The 11867-nt window shown below is 41.5% G+C and overlaps 1 protein-coding gene across 1 annotated transcript in view; it reads right to left on the bottom strand.

Moving 5' to 3' along the window:
• The window catches only part of LOC111153304 (protein tyrosine phosphatase, non-receptor type 9), an 88890-nt gene that overhangs the window by 47543 nt on the left and 29480 nt on the right, over nt 1-11867 (bottom strand). Inside the window, exon 2 of the mRNA XM_022512241.1 lies at nt 344-487. Within this exon, the coding sequence (XP_022367949.1) occupies nt 344-487 (144 nt within the window). The remainder of the gene's footprint in view (nt 1-343; nt 488-11867) is intronic.

The raw sequence follows: 11867 nt of genomic DNA, 5'->3' as shown, positions 1-11867 counted from the left end.
AAAAAAAAAAATCTCTGCACCTGGAACATAGTACATATATAATAAACATCTGTTGAAAAAATGAGTTAATATTGTAGGAGATGACCCACAAGATAGGCATAAGTGAGCTTTTAGTCTTGAACTAATCCTGGCATACCTTATCCTCCTTTTTCAATTTAGAGAGATTCTATAGCTCTTTAGGATTTTCTGACTTCAAGGTAGGGCGCCTAGATACTGATCTGCTTTTTTTTATGAGAGTGGGGAGAAGACTCAGAGAACCACTTCGTGGAGTGTGTGGCACAGAAAACAGCAACAAAGAGAGCCCAACTGCCACAGGGCCAGTACCTCCCCCCAAGCTACGTACTCTGTAGGAGTGGAACAACTCTATGGCGCGTAGTACATCAAACTTCCGGGCCATGAGGAACTTGACAGCCACATTCCAAGAGAGGGGGGAAACATTGTACTGAACTGTCCACTTGTTAATCTCTTCAAGAAACTGCTTGGTTGCCTGTTTGACAAAGAAAATAAAGAAAATTTAGTTATTAGGGAACTTATTTATGGAAACAAAAAACAAGCAAGAAAAAAATATCATCCCTTCCTCAAGCAAGTCTGAACCCAATGTTTCCTACAGGGAGCAAGGAAAGATAAAAGCTGGAAAACAGGTCTGAAAGCAGAAATAGTTAAAATTCATACTATGCTATGAAGCCAGAAGCCAGAGCCAGGTTCAGACAGCAGGGCTTAGCACAGGGATGCATGAAGAAAAAATGAGGGGGGAGACCAAGGCACCCAAATGGAATGCAAATTTCTGGCCCCAAAGCAAAAAACCCTGCAGTTTGTTTTTTTGTTGTTGTCTTTTTTTTTTTTTTGAAGATAAAAGAAGGTGGATGGGCCCCTAGAAGGGATATTGCATAAGATGCATGATAGTACAGCAACCGCAGCTGCTGTTTTGGGTCCCAACAAGCCAACTCGATACAGAAAAACCATCAAAAAACGGTTTTGGCTTTGGAATTAGCAATACTATTTAAGAGCAGCAAAGCTATTAAGAAGAATTTAACAAATCAAAAGGCCAACTGTTCTTTGCGCTGACTGACCCCACAGGACCTCTTCATGTTTCACGTGGCAGCCCAAAAACCAGACACTAGTGCCCAGAGTCACTAATAGCCCCTCTGGATAGTGGTTGCTGGGGGAGGGGTGGAGGACCTCATATTGGTGGGGATCCCAAGCTGGCAAGATGCCTGTTTTCAGAATTGTCCCTATCTCTTAACCCATGTCCTTCTATCCCCTTTCAACTATTTCTCTTTACATTTATAACCAGTTTCTGCTCTAGCCAAACTACTCTTCGGTTTCTTCAGTTTTTGAATAGGATCTACATCAGGATTTTTTTTTTCAAGACTTTTTATTTTTTTAAGTAATCTTTACACCCAGTGTGGAGCTCGAACTCATAACCCCGGGACCAAAAGTTACACACTTCATGGACTGAGCCAGCCAAGCACCACTACATTGGGATTTTTTTTTTTAAGATTTTTTATTTATTTATTTGACAGAGATCACAAGTAGGCAGAGATGCAGGCAGAGAGAGAGGAAGGGAAGCAGGCTCCCTGCCAAGCAGAGAGCCTGATGCAGGGCTCGATCCCAGGACCCTGGGATCATGACCTGAGCCGAAGGCAGAGGCTTTAACCCACTAAGCTACCCAGGTGCCCATACATTGGGATTTTTTGCATGTATATTCTCAATCGCTAAACACTTTCTGCGTGGCTATCTGGTCCCTTCCACCCAGAAACTTTTCTCACATGTTGGTCCAAAATGTGACCAACTTGATGAGAATTCTGAAACTTAATTGATCAACCAATCAACCCACAGTTAAGATGTATGTATGTATTTAAAGACTGTACTTATATATTTGACAGAGAAAGTGAGCATAAGCAGGGGAAGTGGCAGCCTGAAGGAGAGGGAGAAGCAGGTTCCCAGCTAAACAGGAAGCCCAATGTGATGCAGGGGCTCTATCCCAGGACCCCAGGATCATGACATGAGCCAAAGGCAGATGCTTAACTAGGTGAGCCACCCAGGTGCCCCATTAAGATGTATTTATTTTATTTATTTATTTTTTTAAAGATTTTATTTACTTGACAGAGAGAGATCATAAGTAGGGAGAGAGAGAGAGAGAGAGGGAAGCAGGCCCCCCGCTGAGCAGAGAGCCTGATGCGGGACTTGATCCCAGGACTCCGGGATCATGACCTGAGCTGAAGGCAGAGGCTTAACCCACTGAGCCACCCAGGCGCCCCAAGATGTATTTATTTTATTATTTTTTTAAGATTTTATTTATTTGACAGAGAGTGAGAAAGAAGGAGAGAGAGAGAGAACAAGCAGGGGGAATGGCAAGCAGAGAGAGAGAGAGAAGCAGACTCCTGCTGAGCAAGGAGCCCAATGCGGGGCTTGATCCCAGCACCCTGGGACCATGACTTGGGCTGAAGGCAGCCTCGTAACTGACTGAGCCACCCAGGTGCCCCAATTAAGATGTATTTATTAGGGGCAGCTATGTGGCTCAGTGGGTTAGGCCTCTGCCTTCGGCTCAGGTGATCTCAGGGTCCTGGGATTGAGTCCCACGTTGGGCTCTCTGCTCAGCAGGGAGCCTGCTTCCCCCTCTCTCTCTGCCTGCCTCTCTGCCTACTTATGACCTCAAATAAATAAGTAAAATCTTTTTTTTTAAAAGATGCATTTATTAAACTATTACATATTTATTAACTACTTTTTAATATCTGTGCTAAGAAATACAAGGAATGCAAAAATAAGGTTTGCTTTAAAAGGTGTGATACTGGGGCACCTGGGTGGTTCAGTCATTAAACATCTGACTTTGGCTCAGGTCATGATCCCAGCATCCTGGGATTGAGCCGCATATGGGCTCCCTGCTCAGCGGGGAGCCTGCCTCTCCGTCGCTTCTCGCTCTTTCTTGGTCATAAAAAAATAAAATCTTAAAAAAAAAAAAAAAAAGGTGTGATACCAACCTACTGTGTGGCCATGGACAAGGTAATTCTCTCTTCATGTCTAATTTTTCATGTCTAATTTTTCAATTGAAGAACAAGGGGAGGGATACCTGGGTGGCTCACTTGGTTAAGCATCTGCCTTCATCTCAGGTCCTGGAATGGAGGCCCAGGTCAGGTACCCTGCTCAGTGGGGAGTCTGCTTCTCCCTCTCCCTTTGCCACTCTCCCACCACTCATGCTCTCTCTCTCAAATGAATAAATAAAATCTTAAATAAGGAAGGAAGGGAGAGAGGGAGGAAAGAAGGGGAAAAAGAGAAAGACAAGGGGAGAGAGGGTAACAAGCAACTGACCTACTTCAGAATCTTGGCAACAGGTTCTACCCTGCAAATACAATTCAAATTGCTACATAGTATTTAAACAACTAGCAAATTAGAGTCCCAGGAATACTTCATAAGAGAGCACCTGATTTATTCCCCAATTTCTAGGAAAGAAAAAAGATACTTTATAAACCAGAGTAAAATCTAAGAGGCCTAACTGCACCTGAGCTTTAGAACCTTCCAACTGAGGCAATATAACTTACACCTCTGGAAAAGGAGAGAACCAGCAAATCTGATCAGGCAAGCGCATTAAAAAAGCCAAAAAATAAAGGTCATGAAGAAAAGCTTTCAGATGATCACTTTGGCCCAGAACCAGTTTAAGTCTGACCAGAGCAATGAGTCTCAGAGAAGACAACAGGACAAACTTAGAATGCTCCACCAGAAAACAGTTTGAGTTGCCTCTATGGGGTGAGTGGCCAGCATCAGAATGAGGAAAGATGGAAGGGAAAAGAAGTGGGCACAGAAAGATCCCAGAAACAAAACTTCAGCCAGCCCAGAAGGTCCCCAGGAGATTCTATAAAGAGTTATTTGTTTTTTAATTAACATATCATCTTTAAATCTGGTCCTCTCCTGGGCCTGGCTGAAGCTGCCTATAGAATAAAACACCAAGTAAGAGCAGAACATACTTTCCCCACTTTCTAATAAAAATAATAAACAGACAAATCAATATGCAGTTAGGAGGGGGAAATATAGTTAAATAGCTGGGGGATGATATGAACTCTTAACACATCCAATTACTAAGATGATTTTTCATTTTTCATAAATTAGCCATGCCTCAATAAGAGACTTGCAGATTTCACACACTTCCTTCAAAGTAGGTACATATTGTCTTCCTTCTTATTAAACTCAGCTCCTTCAAAGTTCTTAATGTTCTGTAGCTCCCAAGGGCTGTTGCCTTGAGCTGACCTCTGTCCCCTGCTGGTCAGGATGTTATTCTTGGCTTTAAGCACGGGAACAATTCCTCCTGATTTGGCCTGACTAGGCCTTGCATGAAGGGAGTCCAGTGTACTATAAACAGTGATGTGATATTTACAAATGCACATATACACACACAGCATCTGTTATGTTCAGCCTCAGATTCACCATCCTGTATCCCTAGCCCTCTTGAGGAAGAGACAAACCTCTTAAAGAAGTCAGAAAAGATGGCCTCAGCTTCAACAGCCTTTCTCTAGAAAGTTAATAAGATTGCCTCCTCTGTTTACACATGAATTCAGCACAACCACTAAGTATAGACCAATTTGTGGTCCTGTTGGTACCAGAGAAACAAGTCCCAGCAATTTTAATGAGCAACACACTCTTCATAAGGGATAATCGAAATTCCTGAAATTAATATTGTGTTATTTCCTGGTGAACAGAGTGAGCCAAAAGATGAGTCACATCTTATAAAATACTTCAACTCAAGGTCAATGGTTTGAATCTATCTAGGTTTATGAGTTAACTGTAAGTTGTTAACACCTGGCAGCTAAGGCATGGTCATAGTTCAAATAGCTTTGGTCTTCCTTTGGGAAAAAGGTCTGAACTAAAGTACAGAAAAACTAACATTACCACTTACAACCTTCTTCAACCCACTTTTCAGGTACAGGTAAGATTTGTTTCAGCATTGGGCAACTGCGTGGCTCAGTCGGTTAAGTGTCTGCCTTCAGCTGGGGTTATGATCCTAGGGTCCTGGGATTGAGCCCCATATCCAGCTCCTGGCTTGGCGGGAGGACTGCTTCTCCCTCTCCTGCTCCCCCTGCTTGTGTTCCTTCTCTCTCTCTCTCTCTCTCTGTCAAATTAAATAAGTAAAATCTTTAAAAAATTCAAAAAAAAAAAAAAAGATTTGTTTCAGCATTGTCAAAAGCTTACTGTAATTACATACTATTCCCACAATGATGTTTAAATAGATAAAAACAAGTTTTTTGACTACAGCCATAAGGATAAAAAGATACTTGAGAACATGCTATAAAATGGCTGAGATATTGGTCAATTAAGTGGATTGTACCCTAGACACTATCCACTGACTATGTTACTGGAAAGAACAAAATCAAAAGTCTTCATGTTACCTCAAATTTTCAAGAGCATGAGATTATGATTTTGAGATGAGCTCTAGACAAAGGACTAGCCAACTAAAAGATCAAGAAAAAGGTGTTGGCATGCTCGGTTCCACAGCATCTTAAATCCTGTGTTCCAACACAAAGGGGAGAGAATGAAGAGCCAGACCTATAACAAACCTAATTTTAAAGAAACAGGAAACTTCTGCCTCCTGAGATATCAGCCACAGAACCACCAAAAGAATATATCTACTAGTCTAGTGGGTTTGGGAGTCAGAAAGAACCCATCCTCTCATTCATCGCTGTGTGACATTTGGTAAGTATTTTAACCTCTCTGAGCTTCAATGTCCTCATCTGTAAAGATAAGGCATGAATGAGACAACAGATAGAAAAGCACCACAGTATCTGGCAAGTAGTAGGGAGTCTCTGAATGGATGCTCATTCTCTTTTTCTTTACTACAGTCATTTTACATTAAAATTTATTTCAATAGTTAGGAGTTCTGCAGATTCAAGTGATCTGTTTCTCTTTAGCCTTTACCAATTCAATCTCTCTAATCCACTTTATCCAAAAGCATAAATTTAAATTAGAAACCTCCAATGTGTGTTCAACTGCAAGACAAAGTCTCTAAAGGAACAACTTCTTCTCATTCAGGGGTCTGCATAATACAGAAGAAGCTGGGTCGGGAAGTACTTATACCACCACCACCATCACCACCACCCCCATCTCTAAATCCTTTTGTCCCTACTTTCAGACTCCACTGGCAGCTCTGGGGATTAACACTGCCATCCCAAGCATTAAACTGACTAGAGGCTATTTCTTCTTAAAATAAAGGAACAAGTTAGTGCAAGACACACGCCATGCAAAAAACGCAGCTACCCTGCACTGAATACCTGAATAAGGACAGTGATTCAACAGAAGACTCTGCGGGCACCTGTGTGGCTTGGTGGGTTAAGGCCTCTGCCTTCAGCTCAGGTCGTGATCCCAGAGTCCTGGGGTCGAGCCCCACATCGGGCTCTCTGCTCAGGGAGAAGCCTGCTTCCTCCTCTCTCTCTCTGCCTGCCTCTCCACTTACTTGTGATTTCTCTCTCTGTCAAATAAATAAATAAAATCTTAAAAAAAAAAAAAAAAAAGAAGACTCTGCGACTGCCTGTTACCTCCAACATGCTTTTGATGTTACCTCTGTATTTCATCAAATACGCTTTTTTCTCATTAGAATCAGTGACAGACGCATTATAAACTATCTTTATCTTATGCCTGTTTTCCTATCTTTCCTTCATTGCAAACAGTTGTATTTTGTTTTTTCTTTAAATATTTTATTTATTTGACGGGGAGAGAGAGAGAAAAAGAGAGAGCGAGCGAGCATGTGCACAGGAGCAGGGGGAGTGGCAGGCAGAGGGAGAGGGAGAGAGAGAAGCAGATTCCCCACTAAGCAGGGAGCCCAATGCGGGGCTCAACTGGGATCATGACCTGAGCTAAAGGGCAGACACTTAACCGACTGAGCCAACCAGGCACCCCACGACTGTTGTTTATTGTTAAGCCTAACCTCTTTAATTCATATCAATCTGCTGGGAAACAGAATCTGAGCTAAGACACAGTGGCTTGCTACCATGAAGCAAGGTGATATTTGTTCCATTTCTGAACTGAAAACTATAATCTTTCCATTAGTCCTTCATTATTGTGCCAAATATGGAAATAAACCAAGTTCCTTTCAATTAATATTTACTTATTATCTCAAATATATACTTATTATCTCAAATCAAAGGAAAGATTTGCCTTCCCTTAAAATCTAATTTTGGGGCACCTGGGTGGCTCAGTCAGTTAAGTGTCTGCCTTCAGCTTGAGTAGTGATCTCAGGGTCCTGCGATCCAACCCCACATGGGGCTCCCTGCTCTCCTCACCACTTGTGCAGGGGGTGGGGGGTTGGGGGGGAGAATTACATTTTTTTAAAAGATTTTATTCATTCATTTGAGAGAGAGAGAAACAAGCAGCGGGGAGGGACAGAGAGATAAAGAAGCAGACTCCCCGCTGAGCAGGAAGCCCAACTTGAGGCTGGATCCAAGGACCGGGAGATCATGACCCAAACTGAGGGCAGACGTTCAACCAACTAAGCAACCCAGTAATTGTAAAATTACAAGAAAATATAATTTTAGAAGAGCCAATGCTTTCCTTTTTCTAAATTTTAATTCCAGTATAATTAACATAGTGTTAGGTTAGTTTCAGGCGTACGATATACTGATTCAATTCTATATATTATTACCCAGAGCTCATCAAGATAAGTTCACTCTGAGCTAATGCTTTCTTCCAAAATTTATTTACCTAGAGGCGGGCTGGGTGGCTCAGTTATTACGCATCTGCCTGAGGATCAGGTCATGATCCCAGAGTCCTGGAATCTAGACCACCCCCCCAACCCGGTTGGGCTCCCTACTCAGTGGGAAGCATGCTTCTCCCTCTCCCACTCTCCCTGCTTGTATTCCCTCTCTCACTGCCTCTCTCTCTCTGTGTCAAATAAATAAATAAAATCTTTAAAATAAATAAAATTTTTAATTTATTTTAGAGAGAGCACACCCAAGTTGGGGAAGGGGCAGAGGGAGAGACTCTTCAAGCAGACTCCCTGCTGAGCATGGAGCCCATCACCAATGGGGATGGAAGGGGGCAGGGAATCTCACAACCCAGGAGATCATGACCTGAACCAAAACCAAGAGTCCAATGCTTAACTGCCTGAGCCACCCAGGCACCTGGAGCCAGTGCTTTCGTAAATAGGATTTTACTGCATCTGGGAAGGAAAAAGTTTTAAGAAAAATTTCTGCTTTGATCATATTTTAAAACAAAGTAATAAAGGAAATTTCCAAAATAAGGGAAAATGTTATCCATGATCCTATCATCTTATAGTTATTTTCATATTTTTAATAATTTAAAAATTAATGTCAACAGAAAAATACCAATAAATATATAATTTTTTAAATATACATTCCACAACCTTCACCCCCCCCCCCACAGACACAACTCTTGGGGGGTGGGAAGAAAGAGGGACTATTCAAGTGTATATTGTTCTAGTTGAGGGACTCCTGGCCTCTCTGGCAAGCTGCCATAACTAGCAGCAATAGTATTCCCTTCAAGTCTACCGAACAGTAGAGCTCTTTCAGGCAGGCAGTCATGTAGTCAAGCAAACATTCAAAAGTATTTGCTGAGGACCTACTCTGTGCTAAGCAGTATAGTAGCTGTACAGGAGACACAATTTAGAGAGATAAAGACCCTACTTTGAGCAGTTTACAGTCATTTAAATATGGAGACAGATTATAAATAATCATTGTCATATAATTCTATACATTCTAGGACATATCTACAGAGTGCTATGGAATTCAAACTACCTCTAGGACAATATATGTATTTTTTTAACCTTTTTAGAGGTGTGCCTTGAAGGATGAGTAGGAATTTGCCAGAAGGACACAAGCACTCTAGTTGGAGAAAACAAAACGTGCAGACACAGAGTCTCTAGAAATAATAGGAATTATTGGGGACACAGTGCAGCTGGTGTGTCCTGTTTGTACGATAGAGAATGGAGGGAAGGAGCTGACTTGGAGACTAAGCCACAATTGGAAGACCCTCGTATACTGTTCTCCAGATTCCAGGCACAATCCTATAGACATGAAGGAGTCAAGAGAGATCGTTAAGCAAAGGGCAGAGATGATAACTTTGGTCCTCCTGCCCACCCCCCACAGAATTGTTAGTAGGAAAGCCAAACTGGAAAAGGAAAATCTAGCAGCAGGGAAGCAAGTCTGTGAAGGTAGGAATCATTGTCTGTTTTATTCACTAGTTCCTAGCACTATGCCTGGCACAAATAAACATCTCTAATAACATCTCCTAACAAATATGTTTGACAAGTGAATGATGAACAGAATTCTGAAGAACATTAACATTGAAGAAAGAGGAGGAAGAACCAAGAAACTTTTCAGATTTACATTTAAAAATACCAGTGATTACCTCTGAAACCAGTAATACATTATATGTTAACTGATTTTAAACTTTTTCTTTTTTTAAGATTTTATTTATTTATTTGACAAACAGAGATCTCAAGTAGGCAGAGAGGCAGGCAGAGAGAGGGGTGGGGGGGGAAGCAGGCTCCCTGCTGACCAGAGAGCCCGATGCAGGGCTCCTAGGACCCTGAGACCATGACCTGAGCCAAAGGCAGAGGCTTAACCCACTGAGCCACCCAGGTGCCCCTGTTAACTGTATTTAAATAAAAATTTTTAAAAATTAAAAAATACCAATGACCACTGAGTATCAAGGAAATGTAAATTATTTTTTTTTTAAAGATTTTATTTTGGGGGCGCCTGGGTGGCTCAGTGGGTTAAAGCCTCTGCCTTCGGCTCAGGTCATGATCCCAGGGTCCTGGGATCGAGCCCGCATCAGGCTCTCTGCTCTGCGGAGAGCCTGCTTCCTCCTCTCCCTGCCTGCCTCTCTGCCTACTTGTGATCTCTGTCTGTCAAATAAATAAATAAAATCTTTTAAAAAAATAAAAAATAAAAATAAATAAAAGATTTTATTTTTATTAATTTGATAGTGAGATAAGGAGAGAGCACAAGCTGGGTGGAGAGGGAGAAGCAGGCTCCCCACTGAGCAAGGAGCACTATGTGGGACTCATCCCAGGACCCAGGAATCATGACCTGAGGTTATCACCACCTGAGGGGATCACTACAACCTGAGCCTAAGGGTCTCAAAACACTGAGCCACCCAGGTGCCCAAAGAAATGTAAATTAAAAAACAAGAGGGGTCCCTGGGTGGCTCAGTCCTTAAGCATCTGCCTTCAGCTCAGGTCATGATCCCACCTTCCTTCGATGAGCCCCACTTAAGGCTTCCTGCTTGGTCCAAAGCCTGCTTCTCCCTCTCCCACTCCCCCTGCTTGTGTTCCCTCTCTTGCTGTGTGTCTCTCTCTCTGTCAAATCAATAAAATCTTTTAAATAATTAAAAATAAAATAAAAAACAAGAGTTATCAAATACCCACTATTTTTTAAAAAATACCAAGAGACTCAGATTAGTTTAAATAATGTTCTCTTGGGGAGCCTGGATGGCTCAGTGGGTTAAAGCCTCTGCCTTAGGCTCAGGTCATGATCTCAGGGTCTTGGGATCAAGCCCCTCGTTGGGCTCTCTGCTCAGCGGGGAGCCTGCTTTCTCCTCTCTCTCTCTCTCTCTCTATCTCTGCCTGCCTCTCTGCCTACTTGTGATCTCTGTCTGTCAAATAAATAAATAAAATCTTTTAAAATAAATAAATAAATAAATAAATAAATAAATAAATAAATAAAGTTCTCTTAAACCTTCATGGGACAAATAGCTCTCATGTTACATAAAGTGCAGTATAATAGAGGAAATACATATCATAACCAAAGAAGGCATATCCCAGGAATGAAAAAGCAATTTAACATCAAGAGATCGATCAAAGCAATTTTCATATTAACAGATACTAAAGGAGAAACAGTATATAATCTTCTCAACAGATGATGAAAATGATGGGATAAAATTCAACACCTATTTATGATTTTACTTTTTAATGTAGCAAACTAGGAATAGAGGGAATTACCTTAATTTGGTAAGGGTTATCTAATGGAAACTTAAGCAATCATCACATTAAATAATGAAACATTAGAAGTTTTTTTTTTTTTCTGTTAAAGATTGAAAGACCAGGAGGCTGTGTACCTACCCCACTATGCAACATTGTACAGAAGGTCATATACTGCAACTAAGACAAAAAGAAATCTGGTGCATAAATAGAGGAATTTTAAAGAACAGAATACAATTCAGAAATAAGCCTATATATATATATATATATATATATATATATATATATACACATACACACACAGGATTTTTGAATTCCATCCTTTGTATACGTATGATAAAGTAATATGCCAATTAATTAAAAGTATATTTTTAAAAAGCACACTATATGAATTTGTTCATTTAGATGCATAAAATACCTAAAGAAGGACACACAAAAACCTAATAATATTGATCACCTCTGGGGAGAGGAACTGAATTGAAGCTGGGATACAGGCTAGAAAAATAGAAACATTCATGTCTTTTCAATTTTAAGCCATGTCCATGCATAATCAAGTCAAAAGCTAAATAAAATGTATAGATTTTAAAAGACATACATTAAAAAGATGCTGTTTAGGGGCGCCTGGGTGGCTCAGTGGGTTAAAGCCTCTGCCTTCGGCTCGGGTCATGATCTCAGGGTCCTGGGATCGAGCCCCACGTCAGGCTCTCTGCTGAGCGGGGAGCCTGTTTCCTCCTCTCTCTCTCTGCCTGCCTTTCTGCCTGCTTGTGATTTCTCTCTGTGTGTGTCAGAAAAATAAAAAAATCTTAAAAAAAAATAATAAAATTGGGGCGCCTGGGTGGCTCAGTGGGTTAAAGCCTCTGCCTTCGGCTCAGGTCATGATCCCAGGGTCCTGGGATCGGGCCCCCGCATCGGGCTCTCTGCTCCGCAGGGAGCCTGCTTCCTCCTC

This window comes from Enhydra lutris, unplaced genomic scaffold, assembly GCF_002288905.1.
Source record: "Enhydra lutris kenyoni isolate GAN:26980312 unplaced genomic scaffold, ASM228890v2 scaffoldscaffold31, whole genome shotgun sequence".
NCBI lineage: Eukaryota > Metazoa > Chordata > Mammalia > Carnivora > Mustelidae > Enhydra > Enhydra lutris.
This window is presented reverse-complemented; position numbering and strand designations above follow the sequence as displayed.